Source organism: Gymnoscopelus microlampas, assembly GCF_963454915.1.
Source record: "Gymnoscopelus microlampas genome assembly, chromosome: 17".
In the NCBI taxonomy this organism is placed as follows: domain Eukaryota; kingdom Metazoa; phylum Chordata; class Actinopteri; order Myctophiformes; family Myctophidae; genus Gymnoscopelus; species Gymnoscopelus microlampas.
In genome coordinates, this window is record NC_139954.1 from 14,863,419 (window position 1) to 14,886,487 (window position 23,069).

Sequence of the window (23,069 nt, forward strand, 5' to 3'; positions counted from 1 at the left end):
TAAAGTAAATAAAAGATGAGTGTTAAAAAAATTAAATTTACTGCTTTCTATAGTTTTAGCAATTTTCACAATCTTTTTTACAGTGTTTTCACAGTGGGCGGGGGCATTCTGTCCGGTGGCTAAATATGTATTTTTTTAACACAATAACCCGGCGTTTTCTTTATTATTATTTACAGTAGCTCTTCTAGCCCCCAATAACTCACATCTGGCCATCTCAGACAGCCGGACCTTTTTTATTGTGTAAAAAAGGCATATTTAGCCACCGGACAGAATGCCCCCGCCCACTGTAAAAAATATCGCAAAAAATGCTAAAACTATAGAAAGCAGTAAATGAAAAAAAAATTACACTCATCATTTATTTACTTTAATTACAAGCTAAAATATAAACCTTGGTTGTAAAAAACCAAAGTTGTCCTTTAAGGCCTATTTTATACTTTGGTAATTCAAAAATAGCTTATCTACAAGCTTGCAACACGTGGGCTTTTAGATCTGCTATTTTTTTTTTTTTACATTTGACACATTTTGAAATGTGAGTACTTGTATATTTTGATGCCAATACATTTGTACTACTTTTACTCACTTACTGGTTTGAATTCAAGCCCTTTGAACCCTGAACAGAATGTGAGTTTCTGTTAGTTTACTTAGTTTAGTTTTCTAAGTAAAACATCTGAGTACTTCTTCCACCGCTGTTGATTATGAAAATTGCATCATCCAGACACACAGTAAAGCTAATTTATACTTAATTTTACAATGTTGTTGCTTGCCTAAAAGAGATGATCTACAGTGACGTGTTGTTGCCTTGCTTGTAGCCTACAGTAGATCAGCTCATTTAGGCAAGAAACACAGATTGCTCTTAGCAAGCTAAGTCAGGTAAATGACTAAAGCTACCCGATCGCCTTAAAATGACACAATTAATTCAATTATGATATTAAACTGAGCTGTGGTGATGATTGATCACCTATAATCATTACTTTATTAATGATTAATTACATGAACAACAGCGTGCTGCTCGGAGGGATAGTATGAATCTGTTCCTGGTGCACTTTTGGTAACTTGTATCCTACATGCACACTGGCAAAATTGGCTTAATTTCACTACAGACAGGGTTTACCTTTACCTTGTTAATGAGGAAAATAACATACAATTAAATAAAATGTTAATAAATCGTACCGGCCCATCAGACCCTTCATCACTGGAGTTTGCCCAGCTCCTTATTCAAGCCTCAGTCATCTCCAGGCTTGACTACTGAAACCGCCCCTTTGCTGGTCTCCCGGCATACTCAAACCCCTTCAACTGATCGAGAATGAGACATAGCACGCCTGGTCTTTACCCTGCCAAAATGGTCTTTTTCTGGTTGCTGCCCACACCCAGTTGCCAGTTCAAAACACTAGTGATGACCTAAGGCTCCAAGGAAATAAAGGGCAGCAGGACATGATCCACCTCCATTCTCAACATCGTGTCTGGGGACCACCAGGGGTCCAAATAGACACTTACGGGTCTTTAACTGTCTCACTGCCATTCAATCCTGGATGTCAAACAACTTCCTAATGCTGAATAAAGACAAAACTGAGGTAATTGTCTTTGGACCAAAATGACACAGAGACACTGTATCCCTGCTGCTTGAAGCCCAAGGTTTGCAATGCTCCAAGGAGGCCAAAAACCTTGGTGTCATTTTTGACTCGAGTCTCAATTTTAATAAACATTTCTCCAACATCACAAAATCTGCCATTTTCCAGCTAAGGAGCATCTCAAAAATCAGGTCATTCATTACATTTTCTGATGCACAAACTCTCATTCATGCCTTCGTCACAAATCACCTGGACTACTGTAACTCCCTTTTTTCCGGTCTCCCTCAGAAAAACATCAACCGCCTTCAACTAGTCCAAAATACTGCAGCTAGGGTGCTTACTAGAACCAGAAGATTTTACCATATCACCCCTGTTCTGGCCTCACTACACTGGCTACCTGTGGTTTTAAGGATTGATTTTAAAATATTATTGTTTGTTTTTAAATCACGAAACAGCCTTGCTCCTGCCTACATCTCTGACCTTTTGCCCCCTTACATCCCTTTCCGCAACCTAAGATCATCAGACCAGCTGTTGCTTGAGGTAAATTTATCTAATATGGTCACAGAAGGGGGTAGAGCATTTTCTGTTAGGGCTCCACTTTTATGGAATAATCTCCCTCTGGAAGTTAAACAATCTACCTCACTGGCCATTTTTAAAACTCGTCTTAAGACCCACTTTTTTAGAATGGCGTTTACCTACAGTAAGAGCACTTTACCCATCTGAGGACTCCATTGTATGGCCTCTATTGTCCTCTGCTTTTCTTTGCTGTTGTATTTGTTAAACGAACTGTCTGTCTTGTTTTTCTGTTTTTGTTTTGCTTTCCCCACACTGTCTGTTGTGGGTTGTGTTGTGAAGCACTTTGTAAACTTGTTTTTGAAAAGCGCTATACAAATAAAGATTATTATTATTATTATTAACACTGAGAGTTTACAAATGAGTGTATAAATCAGAAACCTTTGATTGTTTACCTGGTATCTAGGACTAGGCTGTTGTTGTTTATGACATATTTTCCAGTGACTGGGTTCATGCCATTTAGCTACTAGAAGAGTAGGGTAGTATCTTTCGAATGACCTTTTATTTGAAAACCACTCCACCGTTGTAAACACCTTTGTGTTTAATACTTTGTTTTATCAGTTTGAGCAGTGACAATATATATCCCGTTTTGGATTAGACTGGGCACCTTTGAGCACTATATTTCCAAATAAATGTGGACAGGTTATCTCTGAAGTTGTTAGCCATTGATGTTTTACTTTTAGGCCAGGTACCACTAAAGTTAATGGCGTCGGACTCTGAAATATGAAATGATTCTTGCAGGCCTACAAGATGGGGTGATGGCAGCTGTCATGACTCTTGTCATTGTCATTAGTTTAATCTACTTTTAATACGTACATTCACTTGTGTCACGTCGTGCTTTTCGAGTGAAACGAGATGTAGGCCTATACTTCTTCACACCGCGGTGTCGCGCGCCGAAAATAAGCAATCTGCAAGCTCACAACAGCTCGCATCGGCAATGCCTTGTATGCTTCTAGATCTGCTATTTTCGCGCAATCGTACGAAAGAGCAAAGATTGACGTTGTCAGAACATTAGTGTGTGTGCTGTGTGGACCTGATCGCTCCTCCTAATTGAGAGAACGCAGGTGTATTTGATAGTTCTTTGCTTACTTCCTCAAATTCAATTACCAATATGATATGGGTAAAACTTAACCAGTTAAATGCGATGTTGACAAGCCTCTTACCTTTGTTTTGCTCCAAAAGGCGCCAAACTGTTGCTCCGCTGGTAATGATGACGTAGACGCGATCACAACGTGCCCGTGGAGAAACTCGTGACCCTCACCGGCTCACCCTACTGCTTCTAGTAGTTCCTAGTCAAGAACGTTCCGCGCAGCCGCGGGGCCGGCGCATGTAGGCTACTGGTACTTTAGTGTACATACGCTGGAATATATACACTGCTCAAAAAAATAAAGGGAACACATAAACAACACATCCTAGATCTCGATGAATGAAATATTTCAATTGAAAAACTTTATTCATTACATAGTGGAATGCATTGAGAACAAAATAACATAAGAATGATCAATGGAAATCAAAATCATTAACCCATGGAGGTCTGTATTCAGAATCATACTCAAAATAAAAGTGGAAAAATCAGATCACAGGCTTGATTGATTGATTGATGTACTTTATTTAGTAAGACATGAGAACAGTACATGACAGTACATAACAGTACATGGAAGTACAAATTCGCAATACAAGGTCTACTAAACTGGATAGCTCAGTTAAGCACATAGCTTGTTGGCTGATCCAACTTCTGTGGAAATTCCTCAAGACAATTCAAAATGAGGCTCAGTAGTGTGTGTGGCCTCCACGTGCCTGTATGCACTCCCTACAACGTCTGTGCATGCTCCTGATGAGACGACGGATGTTCTCCTGAGGGATCTCCTCCCAGACCTGGATCAGGGCATCAGTCAAGTCCTGGACAGTCTGTGGTGCGACGTGGCGTTGGTGGATGGAACGAGACATGATGTCCCAGAGGTGCTCGATTGGATTCAGGTCTGGGGAACGGGCTGGCCAGTCCATAGCATCAATGCCTTCGTCATGCAGGAACTGCTGACACACTCCAGCCACATGAGGCCGAGCATTGTCGTGCATGAGAAGGAACCCAGGGCCCACTGCACCAGCAGTGTCTGAGGATCTCATCCCGGTACCTAATGGCAGTCATGGTACCTCTGGCTAGCACATAGAGGTCTGTGCGGCCCTCCAAGGATATGCCTCCCCAGACCATCACTGACCCTTGGTATCTCCTCCATGCTCTTGACACTGTGCTGGGAGACACAGCAAACCTTCTTGCTACAGCGCGCATTGATGTGCCATCCTGGATGAGCTGCACTACCTGAGCAACTTCTGCGGGTTGCATATTATATACTATATTTAATAAATACCTTTTGTTTTGCGGTTTTCAAAATATTTTGTTCCCCCTTAGAATCAAATATTTTATGGTCATGATTCACCAGGAGCCTGGATGGCTTGGTTCCAGGCTTAAAATAATTCATATAAACATTTTAGGAAATCTCAATGGGAAAAATGAATGGGTTTCCAATTTGTGGAACCACAAAATGGCCGTCACTGCTATGCCCTGTTAGGTCTACTACTTTTGCTATATGCAACGCCCGCTTATACATTTATGAGAGGCCGAGAGGGCACATGCTTTAGACTAGAGAAAAGATCTACATCTAGGGCAGGCTACAAGATAACAATTGCTCTGCATTATGTTGATGATGTCTTGTAGATCTGTTCTTGTTTCACTTTTCTCAGTCAAAAAAAATGTAGCTTAGTAACTCACAGTTACTTGGATTAATAAATAATATTATTACTGTTTTGTCAATTGTAATAAGTTATATTTGGGTAAAGTATAATATTACAGTAAATAGGCCAGGGGTTCTCAAAGGGGACACCCAGGGGTCCTTGAGGAGGTTCCAGGGGGTCCCCAGCAAAATGACGTCATATAGCATCAAAATTAGTTTAACCACTTTAACCCTATAAATAGGTCTACAAGCTCACAAAGAGTTGTGATGCGACGTGTTGTGAGCTTGTAGATCTGTTATCTTCAAAAAACACAATTTGGAATAATTTTAAAACAGTTTAAAAACACAAATCTCCCTGGTATGAAATCTTTTCAGATGGGGGTCCGCAGCCAAATACACACACACACACACACACACACACACACACACACACACACACACACACACACACGCACACACGCACACACGCACACATGCACGCACGCACACTTCAGAAGTCATGCTATTGCTTTGATTCATGTATTAGGTCTGAGTATACACGGCAGAAAGATGGATCTTAACGTCATCTAAGCTTTTTCATATCGACTGATCTTTGTATTTTGTACTGTAATTATATAAACTAGATGTCAGGGCCGCTTCGCGGACAGCTGTTAGGGTTGGCTGTCCCACAGGGTCCATGTAGCATGGAGTGAAGCAGAGTGGCTCCTTCTGTGGGTCAGGTATGTCTGCTAGTACACCGCCACTCTTTGAGTTTTCCGTAATTGTGATGAAGAGGTCAAACTTCCTGTATATGGTAAGAAAATGGTAAGAAAAATAAATAAATATTTACTTATATGATATACTATATTTAATAAATACCCTTTGTTTTCCTTGTTTCCGCTTTCACAGAATCACATTTTTTATGGTCATGATTCACCAGGACCCTGGATGAATTGATTCTAGGCTTAAAATTGATATAAATATTTTTGGAAATCTCTATGGGAAAAATGCATTAGCTTTTTCTGAGTGGAACCAGAAAATGGCCACCACTGCTATGCCCTGTATGTCATAGTTAAGAAAACGTGGGTTTTCTACTCCCAAAAAAAGAGTTTCCTATCTTCTGCACAATACATTGTTGATAGAGGGGGAAAACAGGTGCCAACTTCAAATGTTAAAGCATTTAATTGAGCAAAACACATTATTAACATCTACCAACTCTTTTTTTCTGTTTGTAAAACTGACACAGATCCACCTCCAAAGATAACATCACTTCAGGTTACAATCAACCAGAGGCGAAGCCTTTAGCAATTCTCCAGGCTTTCTCTAGGTGGCCATGGCACATCCATATGACCGATGTGTCGGGCCGCCATCCCATTCAGGCAGAAGAGACAGACTGCAGTGAACTGGCTCCAGAAGGTGAGGGTGAAGCCCATCGTGAAGCCCATCGGCATCGCAAACTCCCAGAGCAGTGTCACAAACACCGCCACACCCAGAGCTGACATGGCCGCCGACACCAGGACAAGAGCGGACCCCATTCGCCACCGCCGAGCCGCGTCCAGGCCCTCGCTCACATGGGACATCACCTGGAGCTCCAGGCCAAAGAAGGCAGCCACCACGGCCAGGGTGACGAGCGAACGGCACAGCCCAAGGCCCACCTCTGCTCCAGTGACTCCAGACTCACCAAACTGGGTGGTGCAACTAGGGTAGCTAAGCATTGCTGGGCTTGGGTGATCCTTATTCCAAGGCTGTCTGAGAGCTCCTTGACTCACACTCCATCCAGGCTCCGGATCAGCCACCACTTCCTCTGTGGTACAGAAGTGCCACAGGCCAAACGTGGGTCCGCCTGCTGTGTGAAGCCAGTTGCCGTCACACACAGCTATGGAGGAAAGGATGATGGCCAGGGCCGTGCACAGGATGATCAGGCACCTGACCAGCACTTCAAGGATGTCTGGCCGACGATGCTGCTTCTGTGAGGTGGAAGTCACCTGGACATAAACGACAGAGAAATGATAGTCTCTCGAGCCAGACTGTTGACTTGCCCAATTTTAAAATGCTTCCGTCATACAGTCTGCGCAACGGAAGTGCTGAAAATGATTCGGGAGTAAAGCGGATGCCCCACCTCCCCCCAACTTCCCTTTGATATTTTCAATCGTGCAAATTTGTCCCAATGTACGGTTAATCAAATTAATCAAAAGCATTTATAGCTTGCTGCTTAGCAAGATATGTTAAAATATATTTTAGAAAATGGAAATGACAAACATGACAACTTCCTGTTATCAGCTTTCAGGGGTAATTCCAGACTATGTAGCATTCAGAGATAGGGGACTAGTTGTCTGGCTATGAGAGGCCAGAGAAATTAAGACACTGATGTACTGTATTCTGTATTTGAAAGCAGTACAGTGCTCCCTAGTGGTTAAAATATGAGTGCACCTATTACAAACACTAGGGGATATAATTGCAGTAGCAAAGCTATCTCCCCTTATTTGCTTGCAAAATACTGCCTAGGTGAGGTAGAACAATATTGCACGCAGTAGCCATCTGTGTGGAAGCATCTATTCGCCCTTCCCCCTTTAATGTGTCACCAGTCTGTATGTGTTTTATTTATTTTTTGTGAAGCATATTGAGTTCACTGCGTGAACTTCACACCATATTTTGACTTACATTTAGACTACTACTCAGTGGTGTAAAGTAACTAAGTACATTTACTCAAGTACTGTACTCAAGTACAATTTTGAGGTATTTTTTACTTACTGGAGTATTTCCAATTTTCTGTACTTTTACTTCTACACCACTACATCTCAGAGGCAAATATTATACTTTTACTCCACTACTTTTATTTGAAAACTTTAGTTACTTGTTACTTTGTAGATTTTTATTATTATTAAAAACATACATTAACCACTTCAGAACTTTATATACTTCTACAAGCTCACAACGTTATGAGCTTGTACATCTGCTATTTTCAAATGACTTTTATACATTTGAAAACTTGTGAAATAGGACCTTCTGCATAATGATGAGTAGGCCTACTTGTACTTTTGGTACTTTAAGTATATTCACTATGAATTGAGTACAAAAGTACATTGAGTACAAAAGGACCCCAATTGAAACAAGCCAATGGCTTTCTTGGGCTTTTTAATCCTATTTAGTTGACCTTGTATTTGAACTGTACTTTCAATTTACTTTCAAACTGTGCTTTTTTTGTGCAAACTACTAAACAAAGTATTCAATCAATCAATCAATCAATCAATATTCTAATGCCAATACTTTGTACTTTTACTCAAGTACATTTTGAATACCGAACTTGTATTTGTAACCGACTATTTCTACAATAGGGTATTGATACTTTTACTTAAGTAGGCTACAAAATGTGAGTACTTCTTCCATCACTAGTTGTTGTCAACTTGCAGGTGCGCACAAAGGGAACTTCAACTTTGACTAAAATCAGGGCTGCCAACTTTCAGGAAAATCTAGGAGTGAGACTCATCAGGGACGCACACATGAACGCAATTCTTAAAATGTAAAATTATCTATTTAGCTGTCTTAGGGTCTTCTTTCATTTGTATCAGTCATTGCCATCAAACAATATAGCCTATGTGAAGAGGGTAAATTGCGTGACTCTCACTCTCAAAGGGTGAGACTTGGCAGCTCTGCATGTTGGTAATGCGATGCTAATCTGTTTCAAAAGAAAGAGGAATTTGAGAACCATTTAGGCTACTTTGAACAAAGCAATAATGTTTAGTCTCAAATTCCTAAAACAGACCAATGAGTCGGCACATAACGTCTTGCACACAAGGCATTATTTTGGAGTTTTCCTAGCCCTGAACCATGATGACTGTCGATGAACTTCAACCTGGTGCACTTTCTCTCTTTTTAGCCCGTACATCTACAAAAACGTTCAGATTTCAAATATAAAGTACTGACCCCATGCCCACGGATGTTACAATTATGTTCGGGCCCCGTACTCAAACCTGTATGTTCCGTATTGTTCAATAAAAAGCATTTTAATCCGATCGGTGGCCATTTCTCCGTATTTTCTTTCAACTACGCGACCCCATCGGTTGAGAGGTGTATTGCACTCCAATACATAATAAATAAGAAAATGGCCACCAATCGGATTAAAATACTTTTTATTGTTCAATACGCAAGATACGAGTACTTATGCGGGCCCTAACATCATTTTAACATTTGTGGCCGTAGGGTAAGCACTTTATATTTGAAATATGAACGTTTATGTAGATGTAGGAGCCAAATATGGAGAAAGTGCAAACACCATGTTGAAGTTCATCCATGACGGTCGTGACGGTCGAGCTGCGACCGTCTTGTGATCAGCTGTGTTCCGTGAGCAGAAATAACGGAGCAGAAATAAGACTTCCGGTTGACGATCTCTTCAGAATAAGAGTATCCTCTAGAGTAAAAAGAAACCATGCGTTTTATATGATGACCGGCGGCAGCTAATGGCGTCTCCTACCATTAGCATCTTTACGCCGGTTATCAAATTATTAGCTCCATAAAGAACCTCTCACTCCGCTATACAGCTCCGAGATGAGGTTCTATGTCGTCCTCTCCAAGGATCGGTCGAACGTCCGCCAAGGCTCCGCTGTTTACCCTTTTGTAAACGTCGTATCCCAAAACTAATGGTAGATTCCAAATCTCACGGATGTTTAGGTTTGGACCGGAGCATAATATTTTAGGTCCTGGGCCAAACTACCCGTTTAAATCGCTTATTTAGTCAGCCTGTGGCCATGTTTCTCATTCAACCCGGAAAACCCCCCTACGTCTGCTGCCAGTACTGCTCCCGGTTTGGCTACAATGGGAAACATGGCCACAGGCTGACTAAATAAGCGATTTAAACGGGTAGTTTGGCCCAGGACCTAAAATATTATGCTCCGGTCCAAACCTAAAACATCCGTGAGATTTGGAATCTACCATTAGTTTTGGGATACGACGTTTACAAAAGGGTAAACAGCGGAGCCTTGGCGGACGTTCGACCGATCCTGGGAGAGGACGACATAGAACCTCATCTCGGAGCTGTATAGCGGAGTGAGAGGTTCTTTATGGAGCTACAAATTATTGGCTTAGGAATGCAACAAAAACAAAAAAATCTACATGAATTCAAGGCTTTATGGGGTGTGTAATTGATAGAAAATAAGTCATTTTTTGGGTGAACTATCCCTTTACAATAGTGTATACGTTTTGTAAGTGACTATAGCAGAACCCCACAATTTTTAACATTCACAATTATAAAGAATAATAAATAATGAATGAAAATAAACTTAAAGTGCATACTTTTAGTGGCATGTCTATTACATGTGTACCAGCTTAATATCAATCAGGTAATGGATGCGAGCCATTTCAAAATGTGTGACATTTTCAAAGAGAACTCAAGAGGGATTTATTTGTCACTTACTCAATACAGGTACAAGCAGTGAAATGTTGGGACCTGTTTCTACAGAGACTGTGCTAACACAACCAATGTCTTTTTAAAATTATAGATAACAGAAATAAAATTAAAGTACAGATGGAATGGTATGTATGATAAACCTCTTAAAACATGTATGATAATCTGTAGCAGCAGTGCCAAATGTGCAAAAATAGAAGACAGCAACGCATTGCAGGCTTGCAGGCTTATGCAAAGGCTAAAATGTAATTAGATACCATGTTATGTAGACAGATGCCAGGCCATTGTTGACCTGCCATCCTATAGTTTGAATAGTTTCAATGTAGAGATTATAGATGTTTTGGGGGGATAGGAAGCTGTTAGACTGATGATTCTTGGTTTACATATGATCCTAGATTACTATTTCTATGCATTTGATGTATTACCTTGCTTACTGTAAATCGCTCTGGATTAAGAGCGTCTGCTAAATGCCTAAATGCCTAAATTGTAAATCGCATTGTGAGCTTGTATCGCCTATTTTAACTATTTTAAAATAGTCCCAGTCCCACACGTACAGTCCCAGTCGGCAAAGTGTACTACCAGGTGACCAATTGACACTTATTTGCACAATGTGCACTGACGTATATTGTCAGTGATTCTGACGTATATCTGCATGCAAATCGTCTATTTTCACTATTTCAAAAATGTTTTAGAGGGGGTCTGAAAATGGCTGTTTTCTGACCCCTGACCTCACTGGACGGCCCGCCACTTTTCAAAATACACCTCTCCCGCTTAGCGGAGAGTGTGGTGTTGTAGAGGGGGTCTCCCTGAACGCGTGTGTATGTCACATGTGCCTCGGCAAATAGCTGTCTCGTGTCCAGTGCCCAATTTGTGAAGTCCATGCACTGAAAAAAGCCCTTTTCTGACCCCTGACCTCACTGGACGGCCCGCCACTTTTCCAAATACACCTGTCTGGCTTAGCGGAGAGTGTGGAGTTGTAGAGGGGGTCTCCCTGAACGCGTACGTATGTCACATGTGCCCTGGCAAATAGCTGTCTCATGTCCAGTGCCCAATTTGTGAAGTCTATGGACTGAAAAAGGCCCTTTTCTGACCCCTGACCTCACTGGACGGCCCGCCACTTTTCCAAATACACCTGTCTGGCTTAGCGGAGAGTGAGGCGTTGTAGAGGGGGGGTCTCCCTGAACGTGTGCGTATGTCAAAAGTGCTGGCACCAACAGCCGTCTCCTGTCCAGTGTCCAGTATTGTCTGAAAATGGCACTTTTCTTACCTCAGGCCGCACTGGGCGGCCTGCCACTTTCCTTTTTTTACAAATTATCTCTCAAATGTTCACCAACATTCTGTACTGGTCTGTATCCATTTTCTATCAAGTTTAGGGGCGCTCAGTTATGGAGAAGTTCACACACACACACACACACACACACACACACACACACACACACACACACACACACACACTACAAATCTACTAATATTTCTGTCCTCTATCTTTTTTTATGCTGTGTTTCCATGTTGTATATATGTTGTTAAATAATATACATTTTTAATGATTTTTTTCTGATTACATTTGTATTTGTATTGTATTTTAGTTTTTAAATAGGTGAGATCAACTTTATAAACCCCAAATCCTTTTTTTTTTTTTTATCTCACCTGCACTATCTACTATTATGATTTGTAGCATATTTTGTGGTCTCTTTTATCATTGTTTATTTGCTTCTGCAATAAACAATATTATATCATCATCATTTTCCAAGAGTGACCTGGCCTAGAGTCAGCATTATTACAACAATGGACAAACAATACAAAAACAATACATATATGTAACACACACAAATCAATATCCAGTTAAAGTGCAAAACAGTGCTAAGTGCACATTTAATGGGGGTCAATAGCCAATTTCAAACTGGAACAACCTGGCACTTAGAAGTGATCTAGTATAAGCCATTTAAAAAGACATACTGTACAGGTACATAAATGTATTTTTTAAATACAATTGTGTCTTTTTTTTTTAAACTTGCCACTTAGAAGTGTTTTAGTATGAGCCATTTAAAAGGCATACATCATAAATGTATTTTTAAAATAGATTTGTGTCTTTTAAAAAACATAAACAAATTTACGATCTTATTTTGAAGGCAGCCGGAAACCTTATTTCTGCTAGCTCGAAAACCGGAAGTCCAATTTCTGCTCACGGAACGGAGCTCATTGTGAGCTTGTAGATCGGCTATTTCCTCCACTCGACCCGATTCTGGATCCCATAACCCGGAATGCCGGGGCGCTGTGATTGGTCAAGCAGAAAATAGACCAACAAATCACAGTGCGAATATGCGAGTATATCCCTACGACCTATGGGATAATTGACATGACGGGGATCCTTCGGTTGGTTGTTTCTTTCTCTGCTAATATGAACAAAACAAAAAGTCGTGACTGCGTTATTTAAGCTGGGTTATTATTATATCTCTATGAATTAATTAAAAAAAAGAAGACATTTATGTAACAAGCTAGGGGAATTAACGGTGTATAAAATGTCTTCTTTGGTTGTGTAGACGCGCGCGTTTCTGTTAGCATTGTGTTGTTCAGCTTTAGCAAGCGGCTAACGTTAGCTATTGCCATTAGCTTTGACGTGTGTATGTTGCAGTCAATCAGTTTTACTTTTACTGTAGTGTAAACACTTTAAATAATAATCATATTAAAAATAAAGTGTAAAGCTGTGTTGCTGTTGCTGTTCGGGGCCGACATTTGACAATAGGGTCTCATCAACAACCTCCGGGGGACCATTATATCCAGGCGCTGCACAGAATGCTGGCTACAGGAGCAGTGAGTGGAAACTGGACTAAAACTAGCTGTGTGTCTCACATGTTTGTCTGCGTTATAGTTCAGTTGTTCTCAAACTTTTTCATGTCAAGGACCCCCAAATTGACACTTATTAGCCCGAGGACCCCCATTTCAAAAGATATGCCAGGGACCCCCATAAGATAAGATTTTTTAAGGCTCTAGCAGTGATTCTCAACCATTTTAATTTCAAGGACCCCCAGTTTGACATGCATTAGGGCTGCAGACCCCCATTTAATGGCATTTCTATCACTTGGACCACAATTTATATTGTAAAATCATTGTCAATTTAACTCTGAGAGTGTACAAATGGGTCCATTTGGTTCCATTTGTACACTCTCAGAGTTACAGACCCATAAGGGTCCATTTGGTGCCTAATCTATCATTTAGCTGGGGACCCCCTGGAACTCCCTCAAGGACCCCTGGGGGTCCCCGGACCCCACTTTGAGAACCAATGTTATAGTGTATCTGTTGTATTATTATTATTACAATCAGTGGTGGGAAAAGTAAATGTTTTACTTAAGTAAAAGTATCAATACTGCAATGTAGAAATGCTCTGTTACAAGTAGAAGTCTGCAATAAAAAATTTACTTGAGTAAAAGTACAAAAGTATTCATATCAAAATGTACTTAAAGTACTCATTATACAGAATGTCCCATTTCACAAGTTTTCAAATGTATAAAAAATCTTGAAAATGGCAGAGCTACAAGCTTGTAACAGCGTTGCATCGCTTGTAGATCGGCTATTTTTAAATGGCAGAAATGTATATAGGGCTTTGAAGTGTGTAATGTATGTTGTGTGATAATAATCAAAACCTGCAAAGTAACTAAAGTTTTCTAATAATTGTAGGGGAGTAAAAAGTACGAGATGTAATGGAGTAGAAGTAAAAGTACGGAAAATAGGAAATACTCCAGTAAAGTAAAAAATACCTCAAAATTATACTGAAGTACAGCACTTTAGTAAATGATCATAGTTACTTTACACCACTGGTTATAGTGTATGCGTATTATTATAATACTCGTGGTTCCAAATAATTACATCCCACAATGTGTTTGTTTACGTGTACAGGCTGTAACCACAGCCCTGGCCCAGGTAGACAGAGAGAAGATCTACCAATGGATCAATGAGTTGTCTAGCCCAGAGACCAGAGAGAATGCCCTGCTGGAGCTCAGCAAGAAACGGGAGTCTGTGCCAGACCTGGCACCCATGCTCTGGCACTCCTGTGGTACCATTGCTGCCCTCTTACAGGTAAGGACCTGTCTGTGTCCCCAATCCATAAGGTATAAGTTATATGTAAAAGGTGTCACAAAGTGACAAAAGGCAAGCACATCCTGTCCTGCTAGGCTGGGTGCTAGATCCAAAATTTAACATGAAATAACAATAAAATCTGCACACCAGAATGCTGCTCCCTTCGTGGGTGTTTTATTGGTAACGTTTCGAGCCTCACGTTACCAATAGAAATACCCACAAGGGGAGCATTCTGGTGTGCGTATTTTATTTATTTAAGTTATTTTTAAAACGATAAATAAAAGCGTGAAAAGTCGTGGAATTTTTGTTAACCCCCACTGAATTCCTTGTCGTCCTCAGGGACACTCGGCAGACAGGGTTCATGACTCGGTCAAATACCTAACTGGGGTTCATGTTGGTGTACACACTGGGGGATCATATTGGACACAGTATCATTTGACTCATATCAAATATCGTCGCTGTCGGGCAGAAACCTCTTGTCTCCATATTTTAACTTTTTTACCGTAAATTAATGCCCTACTTGATCATACTACAGCATCACACAAAAGTATCAAATGTAGCAGATCCACAAGCTCGAAACACGGCGCCAAATATCGCATTTTGAGCTTGTAGATCTGCTACTTTTGCTATTATTGAATTTGAATCCTGAAGAGTAACAGTTTTGGACATAATGAGGTTTTCACCTGACAGAGCCAATATGCAAGGTTTCAAATTACAGTATTTTATGACCATGTAAGGATTTAGCGATTAGAAGCTGTAAGTTGTCAATTACCTTATTTATATATTTTAAATATATATATATATATTTTTTTGTTTCTCATTTCTTTAGGAAATAGTAAATATTTATCCATCGATAAACCCTCCCACGCTGACAGCTCACCAATCAAACAGAGTCTGCAATGCCTTGGCACTTCTTCAGTGTGTGGCCTCACACCCTGAAACCAGGTACAGAATCATTTGTAATGACGGGGAGATTGGGGACCATGGAACGTTGTTTAGTATTGCAGTATTGTTTCTTTATGTGCTTGCCATGTAGGCGTTGAGGATTTCTTTTTTTACATGTGCCTGAAACCATGGCAATTCGTTTCCACTGAAGAACTTGTATTGTAATCAAATGTTATTGGTGCTTGTTATCCACACTGCATATATCCTTCACTTTTCCATTCCTCATATACTGTAGTTAGTCTACTTGTAATGTTTGAAGTCCAGAAATGTTCTCATTCTACAGTGGCATTTGCCATCTCTCTCTGGATAAAGGCATTAGGTGCAGTAAATGCTTAAAATGTAAATGTGAGGACATCCGAGTGCTGTGCAGAGACCCGGGTTCTCCACCCTGAAATAGTCCCTCTGGCTGTCCCAGGCGCTACGAACATGAATTTCAGTGCACTGTTCGGCTGTGGGAACTTGAAGGCAGCAAGGGATCGTTTACTTGTCACTACACTACTGACCCCTGCTGGTTGATCTGTGGGGGAAATCTGGCAGGGATAACACAAACCTAACTATGTGTGCGTTAACTTATGCCCTATTACTATTACTGAAATTCCTCACAGTGAAAATAAGAATTTGGAGACCCCATGTGTATTAGAGGAGGAGCATGATAGTCTACTCTAGACCAGTGGTTCTCAAACCTTTTCATGTCAAGGACCCCCAAAATGCCATGTATTTGGCCGTGGACCACCATCTTTAAATATTTTGTTCCAGGGACCCCCCCAGAAGCAATGATTTGAGTTACAAATGTTCGCTTTAAAAATATATATATTGAAAGATTTGCACAAATTCTCACGATTTTTCAAAAATAGCAGATCTACAAGCTCAGTGCTGCGCTATGAGCTTGGAATTGGCAGCAGTTAAATTGATGAGTTAAGGGGGAAACACAGAAATAAATGTAAATGAGGTATTAGTGATATCTTGTTCAAATTAATACATACTGCATGTCTTTCACCAGGTCGGCGTTTCTTGCTGCTCACATCCCACTTTTCCTTTACCCCTTCCTTCACACTGTGAGCAAAACGAGGCCATTTGAGTACCTGCGTCTCACCAGCCTAGGTGTCATAGGTAAAGTATTTTCTTCCACAAAACTAGAGTAGCATTACAGTATATTGAAAAAAATAATATTGGGAAGTTCCTTGCATGCAAAAACGGAATATATTAAAGCTACATAGAGAACAAAGTATCTTCATAGCTTTTATGAATATTTCTCTCGTATTATATCTGTTATGCTTTTGAGACCTGTTTGGAAGCCCTCTTGCCCACACAGTTTTTTGTGGTTAAAAATATAATGCTCCCATTTTCTCTGATACTGTACAATGCAATATGAATCCTAATACACAAAGCTTCGTACGTGTATATACATATGCATTTAATTCATAGAAAAATCACGTTGTGGGTCGATCACACAACATTTTTCTCACTCATTCAGTAGAGTGACTAAAAAAGTCATTTCTTCCTTAACAAAAGGTGCACTGGTCAAAACCGATGAACAAGAAGTGATTAACTTCCTCCTCACCACTGAAATCATCCCACTTTGTCTACGCATCATGGAGTCAGGCAGCGAACTCTCCAAAACAGTAAGTGTCTATTTCAGCTGTTTGTCAGTGTGTACACTAGCAAAGACAATCACTAAACCATTTACTGCTTCCTTTCCATTTCCATTCTATTGCATAGCCCTCTTGCCTTTACTTTTGTGTAACTAATGAACATTTCCCTACAGGTTGCTACTTTCATACTGCAGAAGATCCTGTTGGATGACACAGGTCTGGCCTACATATGTCAGACATATGAGCGCTTCTCCCATGTGGCAATGATCCTTGTAAGTAGGCCTGTCAGCTATTACATAATCGTCTGACTGCAGTTATTTGAACTAAAGCAATTATTTTTTGCATTATTGTTAGAATCATTTCCATTCATCTATATAAAAACGGCTGGATGGACTTGGCCGAAATGTCATACTGCCATCATTATTTCCATGTTGTTTTCCATACTCGGTTAACAACTTTCCACCTGGCATCCTTTTTTGGACATTTAGGGCCATTAAGGTTGAAAATGCTAGCATCTCGTGGTGACATGTATGTAGATGGGCTATTTTAGCCCTTTTCTGAAAGTTTTTTGACAAATCTGCTCTGAAATTTGGGTTTACATATCCTAAAAGGTAAACAAATGTAATTTGTGTGTATAATTTCAAATGTTTAATGCCCACAACTCAATTAAATCATTAATCGCAATTATTTGTATGACAATTAACTGTCAACCAAAATGTTCTGATTGTGACAGGCTTGGAAAAGTCAGTTTGCAACTTAGTGTTTGTGTGCCAAAGCAAAGCAAAGTTTGTTGTTTACCCAGGGTGTCGGACTAAGTACGAAACTTGTTTCCAGCCGGACCCTGCATGGAAGCCTTGCTCAAGGGCTATTCAGCGGTGATTCATGATTGATGTGATGAATTGGGGAATCGAACTAGGGACCTTCCGGTATCAAGGCCGCCCCTCTAACCACTAGGCCACCGCTGCCAACTTCACATTAGTGGTACAGATGGTGATGGTCACTTTGTGTTTTATGATATACCTGCTGTATGTTTGATGTATTGATTCTCCTCTCTGTCTTTACAGGGGAAAATGGTGCTTCAGCTTTCTAAAGAGCCATCTGCACGTCTGTTAAAGCACGTTGTACGCTGCTACCTCCGCCTCTCAGATAATCTCAGGTAGGTCAGAGTTACTCAGTTGGGACTATCGTGCTCATCTGATTGAGGTGGTGTCATTGTGCCACTAGGAGGCAGCCATGTAGTGTTAGTTTCGTCGCTACACCAATGTAGAATATTCCTACACCCCTCCAAGCTGCTATCCTGCCATCACTGCTCTAAACTGCTTTCCCTCTGAACGGTTTATTACAATTTCACTGTTGAGTTTAGACTTCAAAGTTCAGAATTGGTGTGAATGGTGATTAACACCTGAGGCAGATTCTACAAATGCCTTCTAAATCAGTAGTTATCACACACTCACGCTTGGTGAGCTTGTATATCTGCTATTTTTGAATAGCCAATGCAAAAATCTAGAATGACATGGATTCTTTCCCGGTTTTAATGGATACATTTTATTCATGAAGTTAGAGCTGTGACATTGGTGCAGAATGTGTTGACACAAACCATAATTTATGAGACACACATTTATAAAACTACAACATTTTAATTCAAAACACTACTATGTTCAGAATGCTTGAGAAAATGACATAATGTTGAAATGTGTTACTTAGAAAATATGCACCATGCACTTTCATTTTTGGACGCATTGACACTTCTTTCTTTCTTGTACAGAGCCAGAGAAGCCTTGCGCCAGTGTTTGCCAGACCAGCTGAAGGACAGTACATTCGCCCAGGTGCTAAAGGATGACACCACCACCAAGCGCTGGCTGGCCCAGCTGGTGAAGAACCTCCAAGAAGGCCAGGTCACAGACGCCCGTGGCATCCCTCTAGCCACACAATGATGATGTGGATGAATGTGCATGTCGACAATGCACAGACACATGTTACCCATACACATACACTATATGACCAAAGGTCAATGGACACCTTTTGTAATTAGTGTTCCTAAGGGGGTGATTACACTGAGACACATCGCTACAAGTAGAGACGCTTCAAATACGCCTTAGCAAAACAGCACTCCGAGCAAAACATTGTTGTGCATCTATGAAGTGGACCTGCATTCGTAACCGAGTGATAATCTAATCAGTGAAAATGGATTCAAGTAGACATTGAGTCTTGAGTCTAATATCCTTTATGTATTTGCCATTTTCCCACCATTCCTACAATATCTATAGATATCAAAACAGGAAGGAGCGGTGCAAATTGGCATAATATTTAAAATGTGCAAGTTTAAGAGACGCTCGAAAAATGTGACCCATTGTCCAAGAGAGGAGCGCACGTCAGGCGCCCTCTATACCATAGGAAAATAATGGTTTTGCTTGCGATGCGTTTCTAGCAAAGCGTCTCAGTGTGATCACCCCTAATTAGTGCCCTTATTACATAGCTATGCACTGCTGAAGTGAAAAGGCATTGCATATCCGGATTGGTTGGTGACTTTTTCAGAATTTTGGCTTTGTTTGGATAGAGACTGTGAACAGAGAGACAGGACAAGTGTAAGGGGGGGGGGGCATGAAGCAAAGAGCCTTGGGTTGGATTTGAACCCGGGTCAGCTGTGTAGGACTAGCCATATTAAATGTGGAATGTGCTCTCACTGTGGCACCCCCTACAATGACATTCTAGACAATTGTGTACTTGCAATTTATTTTTATCCCCCCGATTTAGTCGTTATGCCAATCCCCAGGATTGGCATAACGACTAAATTGGAAAATGGAAAGCCATTCCAGAATAGTGGAAAAGGTTATATTTGCCTCTGTGCAGGCCAGTCAAGTTCTTCTGCACTTATCTCTACAGTTTCTGTATTGGGGAGTGTGGGCGGCTTGGGGGGAGGACTGTCATTCCTGAAACAGGAAAGGGCCTTCCGCAAACTGACACGAATTTGTAAGCACAAAATTGTCTACAATGTCATTGTAGCTATAGCATTAAGATGTCTATTCATGTGAAAAAAAGGCAACTTATTAAGTAAAAACAATATTATGAACCAATAATTAGACACTAATGTTGAGGGGTGTACACTGACCTTTGGTTTTATATATTGTTGTCGGGTGGAAACCTTGTATGTCCAAAACTGCTAGTTTTTTTTAAAGAAATGGGGAAAAGGAACCTGTGTTCCAATTGATCCAATGTAATTATTATTTAGCCACAAGCTCTTGTTAATACTTTCATTTGTTCAATATAAAACCTACAGACACACTTCACCACTTCAAAAGAAAAAATCTAAAATAGCGGATGTACAACGCACCGCAGTGCACGTTTTTTTTCTGCTTTTGTGTGACACTAGTTTAAGGAAGTAGGATATTAATTTAGGAAAAAAACTAAGTTGAAATATGGAGATACGAGGTTTCTGTAACGACACACACACGCTCTCCCTCTCTCTCACACTCTAACCCAAAGTCTTCTAAATTAAATTTGATAACTACCCAAAGCAGTGTTTTCTCCCAGTTCAGGCTCTTATGGCGTCTCTTGTCAGCGCATTGTGGGCCTACACGGTCACTGTGGAGGCATGCTGATGTGGATCTGTCAGCAGTATTCCACTGACAATGTACATGTTTCGCAACCCTGTGTGCGAACATGACAGCCATAACTAGCAAAAGAAATGTCCTCCTTCCCCTTTCTTTGGAAAACACTTGGTGCCCTCAAACTAGAGGCCAATGTCTGTCTCACACACACACACACACACACACACACACACTCAATAGTGGCAGAGTAACATATAATGGTAGTCTCAGACTGTAAAATTTACATTGTGATTGTGATTATGTCAGTCTCCATGTGGCATAAACCTCAGAAAGATGCTCCCATAGAGACACTTAACAGGACTCTTGTCTGACTTGGGCTCAAGCATGAAACCATGGTGGTGCAGAAACCCTAAAGCTAATGCAGGTGTACAGAGGTATGCAGTTGTATAAAAGGTTGACATATGCTTTTGGACAGCTGTATTTTTTATACCACATTTTCTGCCAGTAATTCTTCTCCCGAGATAAGAATCAAAATAAAAAAAATATTTTTTCTTTCTCTTGTCGGTGCGCCATACTGTAACATTCCACAATAGAAAACTGTTACATTATGCTGCTTGTGTTTGAATAATAAGAGTTTTTGAACATTCCTTTGGACTGGATGTGTTCTGTTTGACAATCAGTTGTCGCATACAGGGAAGACTTTAACAAATGTACGTTTAATAATATATTACACTATTCTGTAGCTGCAAAAGTGAATGCAAATGATATTTACTGTATTTTGAGCATATTGAGTATGCTGACTACACACCGATGGAGTGCTCGGACTACATTCAACGATCTGTTGGCTTCAACTCTTACCGGTACATTAGTGGGTAATTCTCCCACAGGTTCCATTATCCCCATGAACGAATGAGTCTGCCATCAGTGTGCCTGGATCAAAGGAAGATTCACTATCAAACCCTGCATTTGTGAACAAAATGGATCCCCAGACGAGCTGTGCCGTAAGTGTATATTGTGTTTTTGTCTGCTTTCCTGACAGGAAAGTGCAATCTAATGTAATTATGAAGTACATTAGGGTGGTTGGGTGAAGTTTGCAATATCGTATGCAGGCAGTAGGTAAAACAACTGATGTATAGTCATGTTGTGAACTGCTAGAAATGCATGGTTTCAAAAATGTCATTTTTTTGGGCGGGGGGTAAATATATTTATATACACCCACTCTTCACAAACTATGTACTCTAGGGAAGAAGCTATTCGCCTGAAAGAGGAAGCAGTTGGTAGCTATTGTTCACCATTGGTAGTTTTCAAAATGTCCCAAACAAGATCTGAACTATTTGCTACTGGCTGGATTGCCATGGTCTCTTTTGTTATTTAACCAAAAGTAGTTTGTATATTTTGAAAATACAACAATACTCAAAAATAATGGAAATACATATTTCAAATACATGTAACAGAAACACTGCCCATCTCCCTCGAGGATGAACCCCACTGATTTTGGTGACCCCATGGCCTTTCCTCTAGCGCCACCATTGTACCAAAATGTCAAGATATCTCAAAATGTAATGGGCAGATTACGATGAAAATTAATTAATTCACGCTGCTAGCCTTTGACCAGTGAGGAATTGATTGCATTTTGACTGAATACTTTATTTAGAAAAGGCAATGAAACAGTACATGGAAGTACAATTCACAATACAAGGTCCTCTAAACTGGATCGCTCATAAAAGCACAATGGCTTATTTAAAATGAGATCCCACGCACTCACACTACTATGCAGAACGTCACACAATCAGCTTTGCTGATATGAAAAACAATAAATATGTACAATAGACAGTTTGAGGAGGGGGGAGGGTAGGTTAAGACTTTGACAGGGGCCAGTTTGGAATTGCAGCCTCCTGAAGGTGTTTTTTTTAGGGCAGTTTTGAAAGTGAGTAGGGTTTTACACTCCTTTACTCCTTTAGGTAGGGCAGTTCACATTTTTGTTGTATAGCATGAGAAAGAGTTCATTCCCTTGTTTGTGCTAAATCTGGGTTGAACATGATCAGTGGAGCTGCCTCTGGTGTTATGATATGGACTTCATTTACGTTTTTGAAGTATTTTGACAGGTACATGGGTATCCCAATGTTGTGGTGTATCTTGCAGACCAGGCCCATTGCAAGTTGCTGTACTCTGTCCTCAACCCTGAGCCATCCAACCCTAGCAAAATGAGCAGGGGTTAGATGGGTTGTATGTTTGAGGCCAAGAAGTAGCCTTACCAGTTTGTTTTGGGATGTCTGGAGCCTTGTTTTTAAGGCCTTAGTGGTGTTATGATACCATGAGAAGCATGCATAGTCGAAATGACCTTGGATGAGGGCCCCTGTGAGAAGCATCAAGGTATTCTTACTGACTAGAGAGTTGATCGTATACAGAAAACGTGTTCTTTGATTTACCTTTTTGATGACTCTTTCTCGGAGGTGGACTGCATTTAGCATTTAGGCTTGTTAAACCAAAAATGTATCATGCTGAAGACATCTACATCATGCAGGTGTCCAATTTAAGTAAAAAATAATTAAGTATTGTGACAGTTGCTATGTCAGTCATTTGACCAAACACACCATAGCTCTATATCAATGTATGCCATAAAAGTCAAAGTGAAGGAACATCATCCATATTGAATTCAT

General features: G+C 40.5%; 2 protein-coding genes across 2 annotated transcripts; one reads left to right on the forward strand and one right to left on the reverse strand.

Annotated features, from left to right (window-relative positions):
* Window positions 1-6,150: 6,150 nt before the first annotated feature.
* tmem37 (transmembrane protein 37) lies at window positions 6,151-9,329 on the reverse strand (the record flags this gene model as incomplete). The annotated part of the gene is made up of 2 exons (XM_084085353.1): window positions 6,151-6,834; window positions 9,321-9,329. The coding sequence occupies 2 exons, from the start codon at window positions 9,327-9,329 to the stop codon at window positions 6,151-6,153; spliced, it is 693 nt and encodes a 230-aa protein (XP_083941479.1).
* Window positions 9,330-12,606: 3,277 nt separating this feature from the next.
* cnot9 (CCR4-NOT transcription complex subunit 9) lies at window positions 12,607-20,963 on the forward strand. Its single transcript, XM_084084357.1, has 8 exons — window positions 12,607-13,061; window positions 14,145-14,324; window positions 15,154-15,269; window positions 16,270-16,379; window positions 16,782-16,891; window positions 17,035-17,133; window positions 17,926-18,017; window positions 18,627-20,963. Exons 1-8 carry the CDS (start codon window positions 13,044-13,046, stop codon window positions 18,793-18,795), a joined length of 894 nt encoding a protein of 297 aa, XP_083940483.1. The 5' UTR covers window positions 12,607-13,043; the 3' UTR covers window positions 18,796-20,963.
* The last annotated feature ends 2,106 nt before the right edge of the window (window positions 20,964-23,069 follow it).

What these genes read in the sequence shown, in the direction of transcription:
- cnot9 (XM_084084357.1), top strand. An exon ending in GCAGCGAACTCTCCAAAACA is followed by an intron (nt 16,892 to 17,034) that starts GTAAGTGTCTAT and finishes ATTTCCCTACAG; the next exon opens with GTTGCTACTTTCATACTGCA. An exon ending in CCCATGTGGCAATGATCCTT is followed by an intron (nt 17,134 to 17,925) that starts GTAAGTAGGCCT and finishes CTGTCTTTACAG; the next exon opens with GGGAAAATGGTGCTTCAGCT.